At 37.9% G+C, this 21176-nt stretch overlaps 1 protein-coding gene across 1 annotated transcript; it reads right to left on the reverse strand.

The window, feature by feature from the left end:
* Window positions 1–16668: 16668 nt before the first annotated feature.
* Window positions 16669–18477, reverse strand: LBO1 (2-oxoglutarate (2OG) and Fe(II)-dependent oxygenase superfamily protein). Its single transcript, XM_079006500.1, has 4 exons — window positions 18143–18477; window positions 17722–17969; window positions 17126–17453; window positions 16669–17049 (listed from the first exon to the last, which is right to left on the reverse strand). The coding sequence occupies exons 1-4, from the start codon at window positions 18401–18403 to the stop codon at window positions 16789–16791; spliced, it is 1098 nt and encodes a 365-aa protein (XP_078862626.1). The 5' UTR covers window positions 18404–18477; the 3' UTR covers window positions 16669–16788.
* Between the last annotated feature and the right edge of the window lie 2699 nt (window positions 18478–21176).

Here is a 21176-nt window from a genome sequence, read left to right on the forward strand (position 1 = left end):
ACCATTTATGGTTTATTGGAGGTATAAAGCTCCTATCTTGTCTATTCACTATTTAGATCTAGTTTTGGAGTGATTTCTCCATGTCTTCGTCCAAGATTGTTACGTTTTGAGACTTGGATGTCCCAAGTAATTACTCTTGCAAATATGTGGTCTAGAAGGACTTTTATGGCATAAAGGTGCAAATTTTATGGCCATGGAAGTCCCATGCAAGCTTTAGGATGCCATTTTGGCCTTTTAAGCTCTAAAAGGCCATATATGGAGAAAAAGTCAAGGACTTTACGTGTTCATATGGTATCTTGGGTCTAGATCTTAGTTTTATGCTTTAAATTGAACTATTGTGACTTTTAGATCATCATCTAGATCTTAAAGAATTAGGGTTTGAGCTAAACCCATTAAGTAGGGATATTAACGGGTAAAGTTAGAAACATGACCCTTAAAAGGACACTTTCAATATGTAGATGAAGTTTGGGGCTTAGATCTGAAGGATAAGAGCTTAATCTATTAAGATGACCCATCAGACTGAAGAACTTGTCGAGTCCATAAAGGAACTCGACTAGTTGGGTCGAAGTATTCTGAGTCTATAAAGGGAAAAACTCAACGAGTTCAAGGATGACTCGACGAGTTGATTGAAGAAGTCCCGATTCTATCGATAAGGAGGAACTCGACGAGTTGTGAAAGAACTCGACCAGTTGGATCACAATTAAGGGTTCCTGATTCATGGAACTCGACAAGTTGATGGATCAACTCGACGAGTTGAGTCAACCAGGATGTTGACTTTGAATAGGATGCTGACTTTGACTATGACTTTGACCAAAGTTGACCCTTAAGGGGGTTATGAGTATGAAAAGGGTAATTAAAGGAAATGTTTATGCTTAGGAGTCTGAGAAGGGTTGATTTCAGAGAAGGAGTTTTTGCAGCTATTCATAGTTATCGAGGTGAGTTACCTCAAGTAAAAGTGGGTCGAAGGCACTAAGGCCAGCCCACTAGTAGTTGATATAGTTGAGATGATTGTCTTCATGATAATTTTCCGGTATGCCACTATTTGTTATGCTTTATTTGCTAGTATGCTATGATATTATATGATAGTGGTAGGAGGGGTAGGTTAGACTTCGCAGCCGGTTTAGATAAACAGGAGGGTAGGCCGGGCACCCACATATGCCTGACAGTATGTTATGCTATGATATTATGTGGTAGTGGTAGGGGTGGAATAGTGTAACGCCCGTGTTTCTAGGCTTGCCATTTTTTAGAAATGTAATAGTCTAGGTTAACCTTTGTAACCCCAATTTGAAATAATAAAAATGTATTATTTGTGAATTATGTGAATTATGTGATTTATGTGTGTTTTCTTAATTATTATAATTTAATGAATTAAGAATAAAATGAGCGTCAAAATTTAAGTGTAAAATAAACTTGATATCATTGGATAATGTTGCAGTAGTTGAAACGAGGTTTCCGAATATATATATAGAACGCCTAAATCTGACTTCGTATGAGGAAGTTATGATTTTCTGAAGTTTTGACTGGGCAGTATGCAGCCCGAATACTCGATTTGAGATCGAGCGGTTTTTAGCCGAAACAATGTAAACGAGAATCGAAGATCTCATTGTTAGTAGTGAAACGATGAAAAGATAGGCGAGAACGGACGTCGAACGAAGAAGTTATGAAATACGTGCTATGTATGTAGTCATTTTCATTCCAACGTAATATTATGAAGTATTTTATATAAAATACGTGCTATGTGTATATATTTTGTTGTTATATGTGTGAATGTATATTCACTCTCTTTTATCTCATAGATCTTTTATATTCTCTATGAAATACGTGTTATGTGTGTATGCCTCATCTGTTATGTGGAATATGTATTGATTAAAGCATGCAATACAGGTTTTTAAACTATGTATAAAAATGTATACTTTTACCTACTAATATGTTGGGTAGAACATGGGTAGATAATTGGTGTGAAATAAACAGATGAGAGGCCTCGGTGTTATTGGTGTTATTCTAGTCATTCAGCAGAGTATGGATGATGACCACAGACTATTCTAGACTGTCCTGTGGAACACTAGCAGGCTCATAACCTGTAGGTGTTGTGAACGACGTGTTCACCGGTGTACTCTATCCCCCACATGGTTGCCTTTAGGACACTTATTGTTGAGGAAGCCCCTCTGCAGTAATGTTCGTCCCGATGAAAATCTTGAATTAGGTTCCTTATAATAGATGTTATTTTAGGGACGTAAAGTGAGGATAACGGGAATGGGTAATCGGGTTTATTGTGGATTGTTGAAATTAAATATAATTATTGTGGGTTGAAAACCCTATATGCTCACCAGGCTCCCAAGCTTGACCCACTCAGTTTATTTGTATTACAGGAAGTGGCGCAAGAGCTTAAGATGGGCGAATCATCAAGTTGTTTTGTTTACAAGTCTGTATATGTATATATTTTGTCGAATGACTTGTAATGCTATCGTTTATGCTTTATGATATGTATCGGAACATGACATCCCGACTTTTGATTATGAAATGAAATCATATTTCTTTATGAAATGTTTTGATAAATATCTATTTTATCATGTTTTGTTTTTGGGAACAAATTCCGCATCTCCTTTAAAATCAAAAGGATTTACTCTGAAAATGTTTAAAAAGCATAAATGAAAACGGTCTTTTCTGGCCGAGATTTTGGGGATGTCACAAATAGTCCCCATAACTAGTTGAAATAAACTGGAGGGTAAGTTGGGCACCCAGATATGCCTAGCAGAGTAGGTTGAGCACCCAGATATGCTTGATAAGGGTAGGTCAGGCACCTCGGTATGCCTGACAATGGTAGGTTGAGCACCCAGGTATGCTCAGCAGGGTAGGTCGGGCACCCAGATATGTCTGGCAGTATGTTTATTGTATGGTATGTGGTATGATAGGGGAACTCACTAAGCTTTGTGCTTATGGTTTTTAGTTTTTGTATCAGGTACTTCAGCTTCGAAGGGAAAGGAGCCGCCATGACTGCAGCACATCACACCAGGATCTCCACTCATGAGATCTATGGGATTTATACTATGATATTATTTTGTTATGACATGTTTTGACTATGGATACATTGGTTTTGATATGAGATAGCTCTATGATGTTTTCAGACAAATGGTTTTATAATTATTAAATAAAAATGAAATTTTTGGACCGTATTTTTGGGATGTTACACCCAAGCCCCATGATAGCTTGGAGCTCTACAAGATCGGAACTCCCTGAATGTTATCGTTTGCACCCCTAACATAGCCGCCATCTCGGTGCGGAAAGCACTCAACCTCTTGTCAAGAATCTCCAGGATGCCCTCCTTGACCGTACCGAATATCACAGGAGTCTGGTCCAATATACTGTGTGTGATCTCATATGAGATGAACTTCCTCATCTGATCATCGAGTTGCTCGGCTCCAGAGCCCGAGCCTAATTCCTCATCGGCACTAGAGCTGCCAACTGATCTAGTGCGTAGCATCACCATACTGAAAATATGTAACAGCCCGGAATCTCAGGTATTATTAAATTATGTTTTTGGGGGTGATTTAAGGGGGGACTCGGCGAGTTGGAGCCTAGACTCGCCGAGTAGGATCGCAGACTTGGTCGCGGGTTCGCGACTGGACTCGACGAGTCCAGATATGGACTCGGCGAGTCGACGCTGTTCAGCAGAAACCCTAACCGTTCGGTTTTGGATCGTATATAACGCCTCTTAGGCCGTCATTTCCCGTCTTTTGGTCGATTGAGAAGAACCCTAATCGTTGTGGACGTCTAGAGCAGGAGAGAAAGCTATTGGAACTTGGAGGAACTTGTTAGGCAAGAAGAAGAAGAATTTGGCCAAAGGAATATCAAGGAGGATCGAGTCCTGAGGTTTGGGGGACACAGAGAGTGCGTTTTCAGGTAATACTCGGACCATTTCTGTTATTTTGATGTGTATACGAATCTAGGGTTTATGAAACCCATTTAGTGATTAGATGGGTTATTATGTTATTACCAGACGTTTATACCCCAGTAATAAGATGTTTAGAAGTCCAGAAAGTCCCATGATTGTATATCTCGGGACCATACGTAATTTAGGGAGCAGTTGCTCGTCTGCATGGCATGGACTCGCCGAGTTGTTCTTCAGACTCGGCGAGTAGCTTGAAGATTCACTGGGACTTGCCGAGTTGTTCATCAGACTCGGCGAATGGAGTCGGGGTGGCCCCGCGATTCTTCCAGGAGTAACTCGTCGAGGCGAGGAGGATACTCGACGAGTAGATAGGGAATCTCAGAGAGTTGGAGGACGTCTAGACTCGCCGAGTCGCCATGGCACTCGCCGAGTCCGGTCGAGTTGACCGTTGACCGTTGACCAGAGTTGACCTAAGTCTGACTTCTTAGGGATAGTCACACTTAGAAGATCTAAGTGTTAATGAGATATGTGATGTTATAGGGAGGTTGTAGCTCATCGGATTGTGCACGAGTCATTTCGGGATTTGCTAGCTTTCAGCTTTTACGAGGTGAGTCTTCTCACTATACTGTACCCGGAAGGGTTTGACTGTGTGACCGGAAGGTCGGATATGATATGTGATATGTATGCTATATGTGGTAAGTTATTTGTTATATGTGCTATGCATGTTATGGGCCGGAAGGCGATTATATTATGGGCCGGAAGGCAATATGTTATGGGCCGGAAGGCAATATATTGTGTGATGGACCGGAAGGTCGGCGTGGGTAGGACCGGAAGGTTTACCCAGCTGGGACGGAAGTCCCCTGAGACACATGGACCGGAAGGTCAGGGCCTGGAAAGGCGTATGTGCGTAAGTTGTATATTGGGGAACTCACTAAGCATTTATGCTTACAGTTGTTGTGCATGTATTTCAGGTACTAGCGAGGACCGTGGGAAGGCGCCGGCGTGATCGATACACACTGAAGAATGCTTTATGATCTTGGGATTTTGATTATTTGTATTTGACAGAATACTTAAACTATTTATGCCTTGTTTTGAATGGAAATAAATATATTTTTAAAATGAAAAAATTTGTTTGGAAATTTGCGTTGTTACAAAATACACCATAACAAACATCAAAATACTCATCATAACTCGAGGGATCACACACACTACAAGTTCCCTGGATTCATCTTAGCTCTCCTTGACTTGAGTACGGATCCTCTTCTTTCATTAGTATGGGCCCATACTACCCTCCACATCTATCTATACTTTCCTCAAGAATTGTCTCAACTCCCCCAAGTCCCTTCTTGTAGGTCCCTAATCTGCCCGTGTATCAATCAGATCCGTTTGATGGTGCGGAATCCCAATCAAACGGATGATGTCAGATCAAATAGAAGAGAAGGAGAAGAAGAATAACATGAATCTCCGTATGAATTGATTAGAATTAAAGTTCCAGATACAAAAGATTCACACAAAATGCTCTCTGGCCGTAAACTCTCTTCTCTCCTGGCCATAAACTCCTTAGGGTTCATCAATCTCTACTCATCACCTTAACACCTATATTTATACTTGGATAACATGGGCCGGATAACATGGGCCGTAAACCCATTTACGGTTGAGTTTACGGCCGTAAACTCAACCGTAAACTCCAAAAATATTACAGAAAAATACAATTTCCTAGAAAAGCAAAGTATAAACCATATTTTTGACCCAACAGTCTCCCCCTTGGTTTATAGCTTTCTTTTCTTAAATGACCCAACAAGCTCCCCTAAAAAGTAGCTGGCTCTTCTTGTCAATCTTCAATGGGAGCTTGGCTCCAGCTTTAACCTTCGATTTCTTCACAGCATCAGGATGAACATATGAATCTTCAATGAATGACTTCATCTTGAGCACTTGTGGTTTTCTTCAGAATTTGGCATTGAACGCACATTGGGTGAGGACGCTTGATGTACTGATTCTTGAAAGATGGCGCTTTCAGCTTCAGAATCTTCAGAGAGAACATTAGAGAGAACAAATCTTCTGGATTGCTTCAGCAAGTTTAAGATAGCAGCAGACTGATTGAGGAGGGTTCAATGCAATCCGTCACATAATCTTCAATTTCATCTTCACCTTGCTTCTGGGGTTGAAAGATTGAATTTGAAAGAATAATCTTCATTTCTTGCTCCTTCGAATGCGAATTCTTCGATGCTCACGGACAAAGCCTTGGCTCAGAAATCTTCAACACAAACTCCATGAGTTTCATCTTCACCTGAAATCACTTTTCAAGACAAAACAAAACTAAAAGAAAACTTAGCACACGAATTAAGACAAAAACAAAAATATTTTTTGGATTTTTCATATTTTCTGAAAAAGAAATAAAACAGAAATAACACTATTTTTTAATTTTTAATTTTCTGATTTTTTTTATTTCTCCCCTAATATTTAAATTAGAAGAACACTATGAACAAACTTAACAAAAACCAAAGTAATAGCTAACTTTAAGAGTGATTTGGGATCAAAGTTGTTGGACAGCCTTATTCCACTTGTCGGTACCCTTATCTTCACATCTTCGTCTGATCGATCGCCAGTATTGTGGTCCACTTAAACATGAAAAATTTGTGAAAATTTTGGACAATTTACCAATGACATGATACATGCATATATCTAATTGTAACTTTATTATCATGATTGCCCCTAATTATTAAATAAATTTTTCTTATGACCATTTAACTGACTAAAACCAGGGATATTGTTGTCCACCTAAATCGAGCAGCGAGATCTACAGACAATCTGTATGTGTTCAATTTTAAGTGTACTAGAACGTGTTTCCCGCTTCCTGATATGCCCCAGCCATCAAGAACTTCCAGAGTACTCCTTACACCGGGTGAGCATACAACCATTCAGAGAGAGGATAGATTCAGAATTCTATTACTTATTGTTTCAGAGTGGTTGAGAAGTAGAAGGTTGCATATGCTGTGTACCAGGTCGGATTAGCGGTCACCTAAAGGAGACAACATATGGCTAACAGATGACAGGAATTTCATATATATAGCCTGCAGAGAAATAGAGTTGCATATGTGGTGTACCAGGTCGGATTGGAAGTCACGCAAAGGAGACAACATATGGCTAACAGACGGAAAGAAAGAAAATGATATTCTACAGACCTAATTTATCGGAATTTACCAGTCGCCCCATCCAACCGGAATTAAGGACAGAATCCGCACATCGAGGAAAAGTGAATCCACAGTTCTAGATACGGGTTATTTAATATGACTGGTAGATTCCCATGTATATCTCCCTGCTCAACCTATCCGAGCGTCGTGACATCAGGTTAAACGGATCTAACTAGGTCAAAGTTTGCCAAGTCCTTAAATTCATTAGGTTCAACTCTCCCTAGTCAAGTCCATTTAAAATCTTTCGTGCCTACCAGCGCATCGAGCACAGAGCGTAGACGATTCAACTTAGGTACGTTACGCCGATTCAGATTGCCCGTTATCACTTGCTAATTTCATTTCCCAATACATCTCCCTCAAGCACATTTCATAACCAACATATTTTTTTATTTTCTGATTTTCTAATGTTTTTGGATTTTTTAAATTAAAATTTTCTAATTTTTGTTTTGTTTTTATTTCTCCCCCTAAATTTGTGCATAGGAGAGAAACGAAAGTAAATACGCAAATTTAAATTATCCTAAAACAAAAATTAGTCTTTAAAGCGAATCAAATTAAGAAAAACTTCGTAGTATAGAGAAGAAAACTCAAACCGTAAGTCACTGAATGAATTTGCATCCAGAAGGTCTGAGAACAGCACGCGTAATCCCAGAACAGATCCAAAAATTCTTCACATCGTTAAGTACTATCCCCATGAGTGATCTCTTCCTTTCCCGCAAAGGACACATACTCTCAAATAATGTTTTGAGTGACATACAGTTGAGAGATGTCCCCTATCATGTGCCTGGAACAGCCATTACCAACAAATCGAAGTCTGATGATATGCCTCCATAGCTGCTCCGACACAGAGCGGGATTAATTGGTCTTTGGAACCCAGTCCATTTTGAAACTGGGTCGACCCTTGTCATCAACACACGACACTTTCTCCCATGACATGTCATGTTTATCACAAACAAAAGATGTAGAAATATTAGAATCGTTAGAAGATTTGGGAGATTGAGCCTTCGGAACCCATTTCTAGTTGGGTTTAACCCATTTCTTGTTCGATCTGATGGGTGGCTCAGTGCTTGCTTTTGATCTTGATGTCGGCCGTTGAGATGACTTTGACCTAACTGGTCTTTGTTTCACTAGAGCATCTCTTAGATTGGACTTCTTGGTCGACATTTCCTTTTTGCCCTTGGGATTAAGATTCTTTGCCTTGTGGGTTTGATTCTTGGCCTTCTGCGCGTTCCAATCACCATGGTCTGAACGTGACCTTGAGGGATTTCTGTTGGAGTATCTCCCTCTTGGCACGTTCTGCCACCCTTGTGCGTAGTAGGGAACGTATGCGCGATTTGGACAGTTTCGAGCAATGTGTCCAGGTGTTCCACAATGAAAACAAGTCTTTTTCTTCACTGTGAAGTTATTTATTCCTGCCCCTGGTGGCGTATCCTTGCCTTGTCTCTTATTGATCCCAGATGCACACTTGCAATAAGGACTCTGTTGCGTTGGAATTCGAGGCCTGTATTTCTCAACGGCAGGTTTGTTAGAAGCAGTTGAGCTCGAAGCAACAGATTCACAGTTCAAGTAGTCATTGGTTTGTTTAGTAGTGCTCTCCTTGTTCTCATCTTCTGCTACTTTACCTGCACATGAAGTAGAAACATTAGTATTTTCAACCTGAATACCTCCTGACACAAATCCAGCTGGTTTGCCATATCGAAGATGTGCCTCCCTGTCAATTTCTTCCTGTGTCATAGGGATGGATGTGTAGTTATGATTGAAAGGTGGAGGAACACTATCATACCCTAGACCCTTGTTTTGATTTTCTTTGAATTTTAATTGAGTTTCATACAAGGACTCGACTGTCTGACTTGACGCAGTATAATTTTTGAAACTGACATCTAGTTTTCCACACTTAATTTTTAAAGCGTCAAGTTCTTCAGTTAGAGCAGCAAGTTCTCTCTTAATATAATCATAATTTTCACACTTGTTGCTATACTCTTCCTGAAGCTTCCTAAAGTCCTTGGTTTTTGCTTCTAAATCAGCCTTCAGGGGTTTCTGTCCTTTCCTGAGTTGATATCTTTCATATCTCAGGTCCTCAACTTCTCTTTTTAATAAATCAGTTTGCTCCCGAAGAAATTTAATCGTAGCTTCACAAGCTGGAGTACATGTAACTTCAGTGACCGGAATGTTTTCAGAACTCATTGTTTCTCTACACTTCAAAGCATCAAGTTCTTGAATTACATCAGCAAGACTAAGATGATTGAGATCTTTTGTCTTCTTGATGATAGCCACGTTCATATCCCACGATTTCGGAAGTGAATTTAGCAGCTTTTTGTTTATCTCGGACTTAGTCAAGAAGATCCCGGCTATATTCATCTCAGTAGTGAGTGTAGTAAATCGCTGCAACTGAGTTTTGAGGGTTTCTCCAGGGATATAATCGAAAATATTGAAATTTTGTCTTAACATATCCTGACGACTCTCTTTCATGTTTTCAACTCCCTCGTAGACTTTAAAATCAATTAAAAGCACAACTAGAAGCTAAAATAAAACTTAAAAGTCAAACCCTTTGATTATAAACCTCAAAAGTCAACCTTAAAAGTCAAATTTAAAAGGTTAAACTCAAAAGTCAAACTTAAAAGTCAAATTTAAAAAGTTAAACTTAAAAGTAAAATTTAAAAAATTAAACTCAAAAGTCAAACTTGAAAAGTCAAACTTAAAAGTCAAACCGAAAAGCTAAATTTGAAAGTTTAAAAGTTAAACGAAAAAGTCAAAGTTTAAAATCAAAGATCAAACTTGGAAGTCAAAGTCAAAATTTTAAATAAAAAGTCAAAAAATAAAAGTCAAAAATAATTTTTTTAATTATTTATTATTATTATTATTATTATTTTATTTATTTATTTATTTTGTTTATATAATTTTTTTTTTTAAAATTTTTGGATGAAAAAGGAATTTAAAATTTAAAAGGAATTGAATTTTGGGTTAAAAGTGTCAAAATAGGAAAACTTGCTGCGAAAAAGACGGGTTATAGTTTAATTTTCGAATGAATGTAACAAGTGATCAGGTAGCTGAGTTGGATAAGGCGCTGAAGGAATGCAAGCTGGTTGTCGCGGGTTCGATCCCCAGCACCTCCAAACTCCCGTCCGATTTTTTTAATGCGAAGCAACGGTGGATCTTGCGAGGCTGCGCTTGCGAGGCCGAGAACTCGGAAGCGGGAAACGTGCGAGACCGAGCCGCAAACTGATGAGCCGTATACTCCAAGCCGAGGCCGCAAACCTCGGGCCGTGAACTCCTCGAAAACCCTAGCTGCTAGCCGCCACCCCCTCGCAGGTTACGACCAAAAACAGTGATTTTTGCCCTTTTTTGCTCCAAAACTCGATCAAAAACATTTTTTTATGAAAAACACGAAGAACAAACCCCCCTTAATTTTCAGAGATCTATCCAAAAAGGCAAGAATATTTCGAAAATAAGATCAAATAATGCCCTAAATCTGACAAAATTGACTGATACAACTTGGCTCTGATACCAATTGTAAGTCCCTAATCTGCCCATGTATCAATCAGATCTGTTTGATGGTGCGGAATCTCAATCAAACGGATGATGTCAGATCAAATAGAAGAGAAGGAGAAGAAGAATAACATGAATCTCCGTATGAATTGATTAGAATTAAAGTTCCAGATACAAAAGATTCACACAAAATGCTCTATGGCCGTAAACTCTTTTCTCTCCTGGCCGTAAACTCCTTAGGGTTCATCAATATCTACTCCTCACCCTAACACCTATATTTATACTTGGAGAACATGGGCTGGATAACATGGGCCGTAAATGGGTTTATGGTCATAAGGTGTTTACGTCCGTAAACTCAACCGTAAACATGACCGTAAACTCCAAAAATATTACAGAAAAATACAATTTCCTAGAAAAGCAAATTATAAACCATATTTTTGACCCAACACTTCTATTACTACTTCTCTTCATGCTAATCTCATCCTGGGCTTGCCCTAGGGTAACCTCTGACCCACTCTCCGCCATCAGCTGCATAAGCAGTCCATGTTATCTCCCCCTAACTAGCTCGTAAATACCATTACATATCACTAAGACCAGATAGTTCTTCGAATGAGAGGTCCTACCCTACAATGGTTAGACTCAAATGAGAGTTGCGAAATAGAGCTAAACCTAACCTTCTAAATTATTTAGTCCTCATAATATGTAACTTAACATATTCATTTACTAGTTAGTTAAAGATAACTAGAACTCCTAAAAGCACAAAGCAAGCAACATTCGAGCATTGAGTAAACAAATCCAAGCATATCAGAACCAGGCCGTCACATCACCGACTAATCAGTACTAGCATGCAGTTCATAATCTCATACGGTAGGCATATCCTTCCTAGATCCTTAGCCCTAATCTAGCATGCAGTTCTCATACATATATAGAAGGCATACAAGGCATCCTTCCTAGATCCTTAGCCCTAATCTATCATGCAGTTCTCATAATCATATCATAGCATAACAAACATGTATGGGTAATTTGAGAGAACTTACTTAAGCTCGGTTGATTACATGCACTACACCCTTTTCTCTTTTCAAAATCCTTTTTATAAAAATGGTTTTTCTTTTAAAAAAATGTATACCAAGTCCTCAGTTTGAGTTCAGACATACCCGAATGTATGCCCGAATCCCTCAAACCAAGGCTCTGATACCAACTTGAAACATCCCAAAAATCATGACAAAAAAATTTAGTTTTAATTATTAAATAAACCATTGTTATAAAATCATCTCATCCAAAGTGTAAATCATAGTATCTCAAAACATCATATCCAAAAACATATGTCAAAATATCTGAGTAGACGTCCCAGGCTACAACATCGTGGTGTGTGCAATGCAGTCATCCCGAGCTTTTCCTCTTGCTACTGAAAGTACCTAATACCAAAACTAAAAACTGTAAGCACAAATATTAGTGAGTCTCCCCAAACTACCACACACCATACACATAATCAAATATTCACATAATAACATAACATGGGCCTGGCCCACTTCAGCGGACCCCACCCGGCATCAGACCGAAATCCAGCATCGGGCCCTGCCCGACATTGAGAAAAGCTCGGTATACATATTAACATATCAACAAATACACATAAATGATCACATAACATAAACATATATACATACCTCGTGCCCCGCCAGGCATCGAACTGAAATCCAGAAGCATACAAACATTCCTCGGACTTTGCCCGACATCAGACCGAAGTCCGGAAACATACAAAATAGACACATGCAAGAATCACGAAGACATCAAGCATACAAACATTCCTCGGGCACTGCCCGACATCATATCGGAATTTGGAAACATATAAACCTACATAGGGCACTACCCGACATCAGACTTTGGTCCAGAACATACTAGCATACATATACGGGCCGACATTGGTGCCTTCGACCCGTTCATACAGGTCACCTCCAATGTCGAATGATAGCTAAAACATCTCTGTCCTGAAATCAGCTCTACACACTACCTGAATCAAAACAACCCCTTAGATACCATTTATACTCATACTTCTTTATGGTTCAACTGTAGTCAAAGTCAAAGTCAAGGTCAAGTCAAAGTCAACGCTCCGAATTGACTCAACTCGTCGAGCTTGCTCTTAAACTCGTCGAGTTCCCATGAATCACAGAAACGTGAAATCACGATCCAACTCGTCGAGTTTTCCTTCAACTCGCCGAGTTCTTCCCTTTAACAGAATCGGGACAGTTTGACCCAACTCGTCAAGTTCCTCTATGAACTCATCGAGTTCTTCAGTCAATTAGCCCTTCTTAATGCATTAAGTTACCATTCCTCAAACCAGGGCCCTATCTTCTGGATCTAAGCTGGAAATACGTCTAGAAGGGTAAAGTTTCCTACTTTACCCGTTAAGAACCTCTCCCCAAGGCAAAAAATCAAATCCTAACTCAAAATGATATAGATCTTCAAGATGACCATAAGGTCATAGATCTGGACTCTAAGGACCAAATAATCACGTAAAGTCTTAAACTTTATCCACATGCATGGCCATAAAAGCTTCAAAAGACCAAAATGATGGTCTAGAGGTTGCATGGGGCTTCCATGGCCATAAAGTTGGCACCTTTATGCCATGAAAACCCTTCAAGGCCCTAGATCTGAAATGTTCTTCACTTGGGACGTCCAAGTCCCAAGGATCATACCATTTGAACCAAAACAAGCAAAATAACCCCAAAAGGAGATTTAATCAACTACAAATCAAGGTTCAAGCTTTATACCAATAAAATATCGTAAATGAAGCAAGGGTTCTGGATCTACAAACTCCTTGTGTTCTCAAGCTTCTCCTTCTTCCAATGGCTTCAAAACACACACTAAAACACTTAAAATAGCTCACAAACACTCACAATAGCATTAGGGTTTCGAGATTTCTGGTTTGGGTCTTGGTGGCTGGAAATGAGGCCAACAGGGAAGGTTTAAGACGTTTAAATAGGGTGAAAAATCCAGAAATTAGGGTTTCAAATATGCCAGCCTACTCGTCGAGTTGAGGCCTCCTAACTCATCGAGTAGGTTACTTAAATTATGTGGCCCATATGATATCTACTTGACGAGTTTGGGGCTTCCAACTCGTTGAGTTGCTCTTATAAATTGAATAATTAATAAATTAAATACATACCAGGAACCAAGCGTTACAGCAAGGTACGTTGCGCGTATGCATATGTGGCTCTGATGCCTCGGACGCTTGTATGCCTCACATAGCTCCTGAATACGCCCCGTGTATGAGGATAGAGTCAACTAGAGCGTGTTGACTCATTGACTTTGACTTTGACCAAGTTTGACCAAGGGGTATTTTGGGTATTTTGAATGGTGTTTGAGAATTTGTCATTTGGATGAATAGGTGACGGTTAGAGCTGAGATTCGAAGTTGAGACCTCATCAGCTATTGTTCAGACTGTGAGGTGAGTTTTCTCATTGTACTTACGGTTCGAAGGCATCAAGGTTGGCCCATTGGATTGATATCCTGCTATATATTGATATGTTGAGTATAGGATAGATATGTATGATTATATGCTAGTTGCTGGTATGCGTAGACCGGTAAATCTGTAGGACTACCTGTGATTTCTGATTGCATGATTATCTGTCTGTTGATTATATTTGTTATCTGTTATATGTCGACATATTGTATTGGGTTGAGACTTTACTGCTTTGTGCGTGAGTCAACAGGTCGGGGTTATTCCAATCCGATGACTGAGTGGACCCGACGGTATTCCAGTCTGATGACTGAGTGGGCCTGTTGTATATTGGTATTCCAATCCGATGACTGAGTGTACCTGTTATATATTGGCATTCCAGTTAGATGATTGATTGGGCCAGGAGGGGGTAATCCATCCTGATGGTTGTGGACCCGTGGGTATTCCAGTCCGACAACTGATTGGACCCAGCATGCTTGTTCGTTTATTATATGTGTTTTATGTGGTGGTAATTTGTGGGAACTCACTAAGCTTTGGCTTACGGTTTTAGTTTATTGTTTCATGTACTTTTGATGACCGCGGGAAGGCGAAGGCGTCACCATACACATACTCTTGTTTTATGACTTTATGATTTTGGGATACTCTCATATTGATAAACACTTTGGAAACAATGATTTTGTAAACATTTTATGGTTTTGAGTTGTTTAAAAAAGTTTAAAATTGTTGTGATTTTTTGGGATGTTACATATTTACTAGAAAATTGGTTCTTAAGTTCTTACACAAATATTGGTTATCATGCTAAGTTAACCCATATATATATATATATATATATATATATATATATATATATATATATATATATATATATATATATATATATATATATATATATATATATATATATATCAGTGTATTTATATATGAAAAAGAATTATAAATAATTAGGATATTTATAAATTGTAAATAATAGTTGATGAGTAATTGAGGTTAAATTTTGAAAAATATTGACATCTTACCTTGATGTAGAGCTAATCACAAAAACTAGCATGTCATTGTTGAAAGAATAATGACATTGACAAGTGTGGATGATCTTGCACTCGCTAAAATAATTTTCCAATCATAGCCTCATGAGAGCATCCCCAATTAATAGTATTTAATAGGTTAAACTTAATCATAATGGATGTTTGTGTTTTTGTTTAATTGGTATGAAGTTCATCACCAAAATCTTCAATGGGAGAGATAAAACTTTTTTGAACAAATTACTGAAATCGTCCCTGTGATTTGGTCAAAATTGCGTGTTTGGTCCCTAGCTAACTTTTTTTTTGCACTCAGACCATCCCTAAAATAGCATATTCTTGCGTTTTTCGTCCTTAACATATCATGTTTTTGCGTTTTTCGTCTTTTGTAAAGATAAAAAGACTATATTGCCCTTTGTATTTTCTTTTTCAGTTTTTTGTTACTTATTTTTATTGATTAATTAAAATAAATGAATTATAAGTAATTTATAAATAAGTGGGTCCACCCCCCCCCCCCCCCACCCTCAGTCTCCCTTCCCATCCACCGCCACCATCTACCTCCGACAACCATTCCGGCAGCACCTACTTTCAAACATGGTTCATCTCCGACAACCACCACAATTTACACAAAATCAAAAGAAATTAAACCAAAATCAAGCACCAGAACAACTATCAGTCTGCCACACCCACCACTCTTTACAAAATCAAAACCAAACAAAATCAGGAATCAATGTATACATAATAAAAGCCTACAATTAACACTAAACCAAAACCACATATCAAAACTAAATTCAAAGCTCAGAACCAAACCAAAAAAAAGATAAAACCAGACTTGTAATCAAATCTCAAAATTAAACATAAAATGGGGGTTTGTATCTTGGTACAAACTACAAACTCAAACTTGAATCAAAATCAAACATGGAAACTGATGATGAGAAAAATGGTTCTGGTAAAAATTATCTTCATTAGGCACCAAACTTGATGAAATCTTGAAACACTCAGTCACCATTAAGAAAAGAACAACGAGGTTGGTAAAACTTATCTCCATCTCCACACATCAATGTTCGATAATAGATCTGAAACTAAACGTCGATGGGAAAATCAAACGAAGGCGATAGTCTCGGCTACGGTTCCAGATTATCAAGGAGAGGGGCAGAAGAAGGAGAGGTGATGGTCTTTCAGGGGAATCCAATGATCTTTGAGGATCCGGAGTAGAGAGAGAGAGAGAGAGAGAGAGAGAGAGAGAGAGAGAGAGAGATGAGAAGTAGATGGTGGTCCATGGGTTTTCAGTGGGTTATGGCGGGCGGCGGCTAGCTCTTCGACACAGTGCTCCACCTGCGACAGTGGAACGAAACACTCGCCAAGGCGATGATGGTTGAGTGATTTAGGTTCGAAAAACGGAGGTGCTTCCCACGTTTGATGTATCCCAGATGATGGCAGCGGTGGTTGTACCGTTTGCCGATCTAGAAGCTAGCTCTCCACACTCTTTGGTGTGGGGAGTATACTCTGTGGCCTAATAAACAAATAGACCAACGTGCATTGATGGGTTCTTGGACAACAAACAAATAGACCAACGTGCATTGATGGGTTCTTGGACAACTCTAAGGGCTTCCGGTCGGTCTTAAAAAGATAGAGAAGGAAAATACATCATCAATAATTATTTACTTGCATTCATTTATTTAAGATATCAACACAATATTATTATACATTATAAACAATATGCTCATGGGGTTATTTGATTTAATTTCTAGTTTAGAATGAATTTTTGGGTGGTATTTTGGCAAAATCAAGGGTTTTCTTGCCTTGCAGCTTGTTGGTTACATAGTGTCTACTGTACTCTCCATGGTTGTATCTTCTATACTTGCTAGGGTTGTTCTCATCCACCATTTCTGGCATTGGACCTATCTCTATCTCATAACTTGGAGCATAAAAAGTCACAATCGACAGTCGATCCTTCTCTTTGTTTGTCACTGCTCTATGTTCTGAGCTCTTGTATCTCCCATTCGTCAAAACCTGTTAACATCAAGATCAATCTATCTTCAGTTAATTCTGATCATGCCAAAGATTCTTGAAAGAATAGTTACTTTACCTCTATGGTGTCACCAATGTTAATCACAAGTGCATTTGTAACAGGTTGAATTGGCACCCACGTATTGTTTTTGAGTATTTGGAGGCCAACAGTGCTCCCCTTACCTTGTTGCAGCACTGTGAGAGCGCTTCCATCTGAGTGGGGGCTTAAACCCAATACAAGGTCGGGTCTAGGACATGCTGGGTAGTAGTTCATTCTCATCGCTTGCACACTCTCCCCAAACATATCTTCGAAAACATTGCCTCTAAGCCCAAGACTTAATGCTATAAATCTTAGAAGATCTTTACATAGCTTTCTGATCTCTCTCGAGTAAGTCTCTATAGTGTCACTACAAAACATAAACTTCCTTTGTAAAAGTATTCAATGGTGCGTAAAGTACCAAAGTTAAATGTGCTTTCTTGATAATTATTTTATATAGAAAACACTTTGAATTTTATGTTCAAAACATCAAATTGTAAATTTCTCTTGTGGTATTTACTATTTAGCACAAAAAAGGTTGTTGAGTGTTTATGTTTTTTTTGTGAAGTCAAAAAAATGGAGAAATTAGACCTTTAACCTTGAAGTCAAAGGTTCTCTCTTTTTTAGTGGAGAATTACCTAAACGTTGGTGGGTTGGTCGGCCAAAGTTTTGGGTTTCTTATGGAGTGAGGCACTAGTCCAAGAGCGAACATATTGCACCAGTCTAACTTTTGATCCTCTGAGAACACAAAAGCTTGCCCGTATCCCTGAACAGTTCCTGGTGCCATTGGATACTTTTGTTTCTCTTCCACGGGAAGCATAAAGAACTCCATGGCTACTTTCTCTATCTTCTTCAGCAAATCAAGATCAATCCCATGGTTTATCACCTGCATGCAGAGAAGCAACCAATATATGCTTTTTGAAATTCAACTCCTTTACTCAGCATGCAAGTCTTACAATACAATAGTTCACTTACAAGATGCTAATATGCTTTTTGAAAGCTTTACCTTTCGCTAATTACTTAAACAAAAAGTACCTTTTTAAGAGAGTAACTTTATACCTGAAAAAAACCCCACTCGTCACAGGAAGCTGAGAGCTTCATGATTTCAAAGTGAAAATCTTCTTTGTTTCCTTTCATGAGTTTTGAAAGATCAATGACTGGTATACTAGTCGACAAGGGTGATTGGATTGTTGCTACCGCTGGCCTTTCAGCCACATCGCGAACAAACCTGTTCGGAATTTTGGTTTTTCGATTTTTCTTCAATTCCTGGACATCGTCTATTAGGCCTACATTAATAGGGAAATCGAGTACAGGAGCCATGGTTACAAGAAGTTTATAGAGAGGTTACAAATGAACTCAGGTTTGCTAAGTAACCTCAGTTTGATGGCTTTCCGTTTCTACAATGCAAGTATTTATAGAGAGGAAAGTCATGATTTTGTTACGCACTTTAAAGAGTCTACAATGCATGTGGGATGACGTATTGGCCCATGCTTTGCACTTTAAAGATTTCATCAACACTTTATGTAATTTGGGTTCTCAATCACTGGTTCCAATTTTACCCCACCTAGTGTAGGTATAATGAAAAAAAAAACATTTAGACTCCATCTATGCGGACCAAATCTAGCGTGACGTTGTCATCATTATTTTATTCATTCCTAATACATTGGTGAATGGTGTTGAAAATAAATATTGTTGATGATGATATTGAAGTGGAGAATTATATTATTCTTTTTTTTTTTTACAAAAATAAAGTAAACACCAATATATATATATATATATATATATATATATATATATATATATATATATATATATATATATATATAGCTAGGTTCAAATGTTTTTAGCAAGTATTGTGTGCCTAAATGCACCAATAAGAATTCAAGAAATAATAAACAATTAAATTAATCATTTGAGGGTATTCTGGATATTTTGTACTTTTTAATTAAGGAATCATTTAATTGAAATCCTGCAATTAAGGAAATAAAATCAATAATTTTGACCTAGTCTCTCTCTTGCATCGTGTCTTATATTCAAGGAATTACCAAGATGAATGACCGACACCCCCCAACGCAACCGATCAAGACCTTGATTTCTTCTTTCTTCTTCCAATCGACACACATCACAAATAGAAGGAGTCGATCGCTTCTTCGTTTTTTTCTGATGCGCACACACGAGATGGAGAAGAGAAACGCACGACCCCTTTTCTTCCCTCCTGACGATCGATTCTTGATCTCGCATAATCCTAATCAATATGCGACGCTCTCAATTCATACAGGTATATTTGAATATTGAATCTATTTTCTTTTAGTGTGATTGGGTTCGTTCATCGTTTTGGAGATTGAGATGACTTGGAATTGTGTTTTAGGTCTTAACCTGCTCTCTTAGACGTCGCTTCTATCGCTCCGGGCAGAATCCTTCTTTTAGATTCCTATTTTACAGTCGTTGTATTTCATGGATCTACGGTTGCTCAATGGCGCAAAGCTGGGTATCAGAACGAGCATGAACACGAGGTACATGTTGTTTCTTTTCCTTGGATTTCCCCAAATATGGACCCTATTTGTAAAGGAACAATTTCCAGTTGCTCGTTTTGTCATCTGTGATCAACATAGATCCCAAGTTAAATTCAGTTCTGTAAATACTTTGGCAATTTGCAGGAAATACTCCCAATTCCCATGGACAACCGAAATGTCTAGTACAAATTAATCTGTTAGAATTCATCAATGCCCACCATGTGTTTGATGTAATTACTGAACCAGGAGTACAACAAATTATCTCTATTAATGTTATTATTTGTGTGCTATAATGTTATTGGAATTTGATTTTATGTTTGTTCACAGGTTTTCGTTACAATAATGATTCAGTGGCTGTTGTTAAAAAAATGGGGGTTCTACCATTTTCAATCAAAACCGAAGCCACATAACCATTTATGCTTTTTTTTCTTCGATCGTATGGAAACCGAGCACAGGAAATATACCCTCCTGTGTAACTCATTTGATGTTGATGGTTCTGAATTGGTTTTTTTTTTCATTCATGATTCATAGAAAATGTGGTGATTTAGGGAGCGCCCTTAAAGTGTTTGATGAAATGCCAAAGAGAAATATGACAGTCTCAGATTGTATACATGGTTAGTGATGGAATCACCGGTTAATGAGGAGATGCTGGTAAGTTTACATGAACTTTATTGATCTTTGATTAAGTTTTTTGAGTTAGGTTTTTGTAATTTTTTATTTTTTTCAGAAATTCAGAGACACCATTCTTTGATGGCAGAGAACTTGTAGCTGGAAGTATTGATGATTCAATCTATGTTTATGATGTTGAAGCAAACATCTATCCTGATCATAGATTTGATGTTGAAGCAAACTGATTTTTCCTTATGTTTATGATGTTGAAGCAAACAGACATATGGGCTGATCATAGCTTTGACCTTGTTTACCTTTTTATAATATTTCCATTCTGAAAGAATAGTTTATTATATAAGAATATTATTGCTTTATTTTGATAGAATTTGTAGTTAATTAATTATATGTTTAATGTGCAGTTGTTACAAGTGTATCACTACAAAGTATTTGGCAATGAATTTGTGATAGAAATGGCTTGAAGACCTGATGGGAAAGGCTCCTTGTATAAAATCATTCTCATGCAATACAATTCTGACAGAATGTCAATGTCACAAAATGTCAATCTCATAGAATGCTAGCATATTTTGAATTGGCTTAGAGGTCAAACATACACAAGACATCTAGAATGTTGTTATTTTTTAAGAATTATACTTGGTATTCTTTCAGAATGTTTGTTATAATTCCATGAATCACAATCGTACAATGTAATTATTTGGTATATTATTAGTGCAAGAATCGATTTTGTGTATTCTTTCAGAATATATTTACTAGTTTATGGTTAACATTCTGTCATTCTGACAGAATAAAATCGAAAAATATGTTTACTACTTTATGGTTAAAGTTCTATCATTCTGACAGAATAAAATCGGATTTTTAATTTTAAATTAATTTAAAATATTTAGATTTTAAAAATAAAGGAATTAATTATCCCTAAAAATCCGAAAATTTTCTTTTTTAATATAGGTTAATTG

Source organism: Lactuca serriola, chromosome 6 (genome assembly GCF_051521515.1).
Source record: "Lactuca serriola cultivar US96UC23 chromosome 6, Lser_US96UC23_V15, whole genome shotgun sequence".
Taxonomy (NCBI): domain Eukaryota; kingdom Viridiplantae; phylum Streptophyta; class Magnoliopsida; order Asterales; family Asteraceae; genus Lactuca; species Lactuca serriola.

Bases quoted from the DNA above. Each gene is read 5' to 3' on its own strand.
- LBO1 (XM_079006500.1), bottom strand. From the start codon at position 18,403: ATGGCTCCTGTACTCGATTTCCCTATTAATGTAGGCCTAATAGACGAT. The intron at 17,970-18,142 runs GTATAAAGTTAC...CTCTGCATGCAG, and splicing joins ACGAGTGGGGTTTTTTTCAG to GTGATAAACCATGGGATTGA. The intron at 17,454-17,721 runs GTAATTCTCCAC...TATGTTTTGTAG, and splicing joins ACCAACCCACCAACGTTTAG to TGACACTATAGAGACTTACT.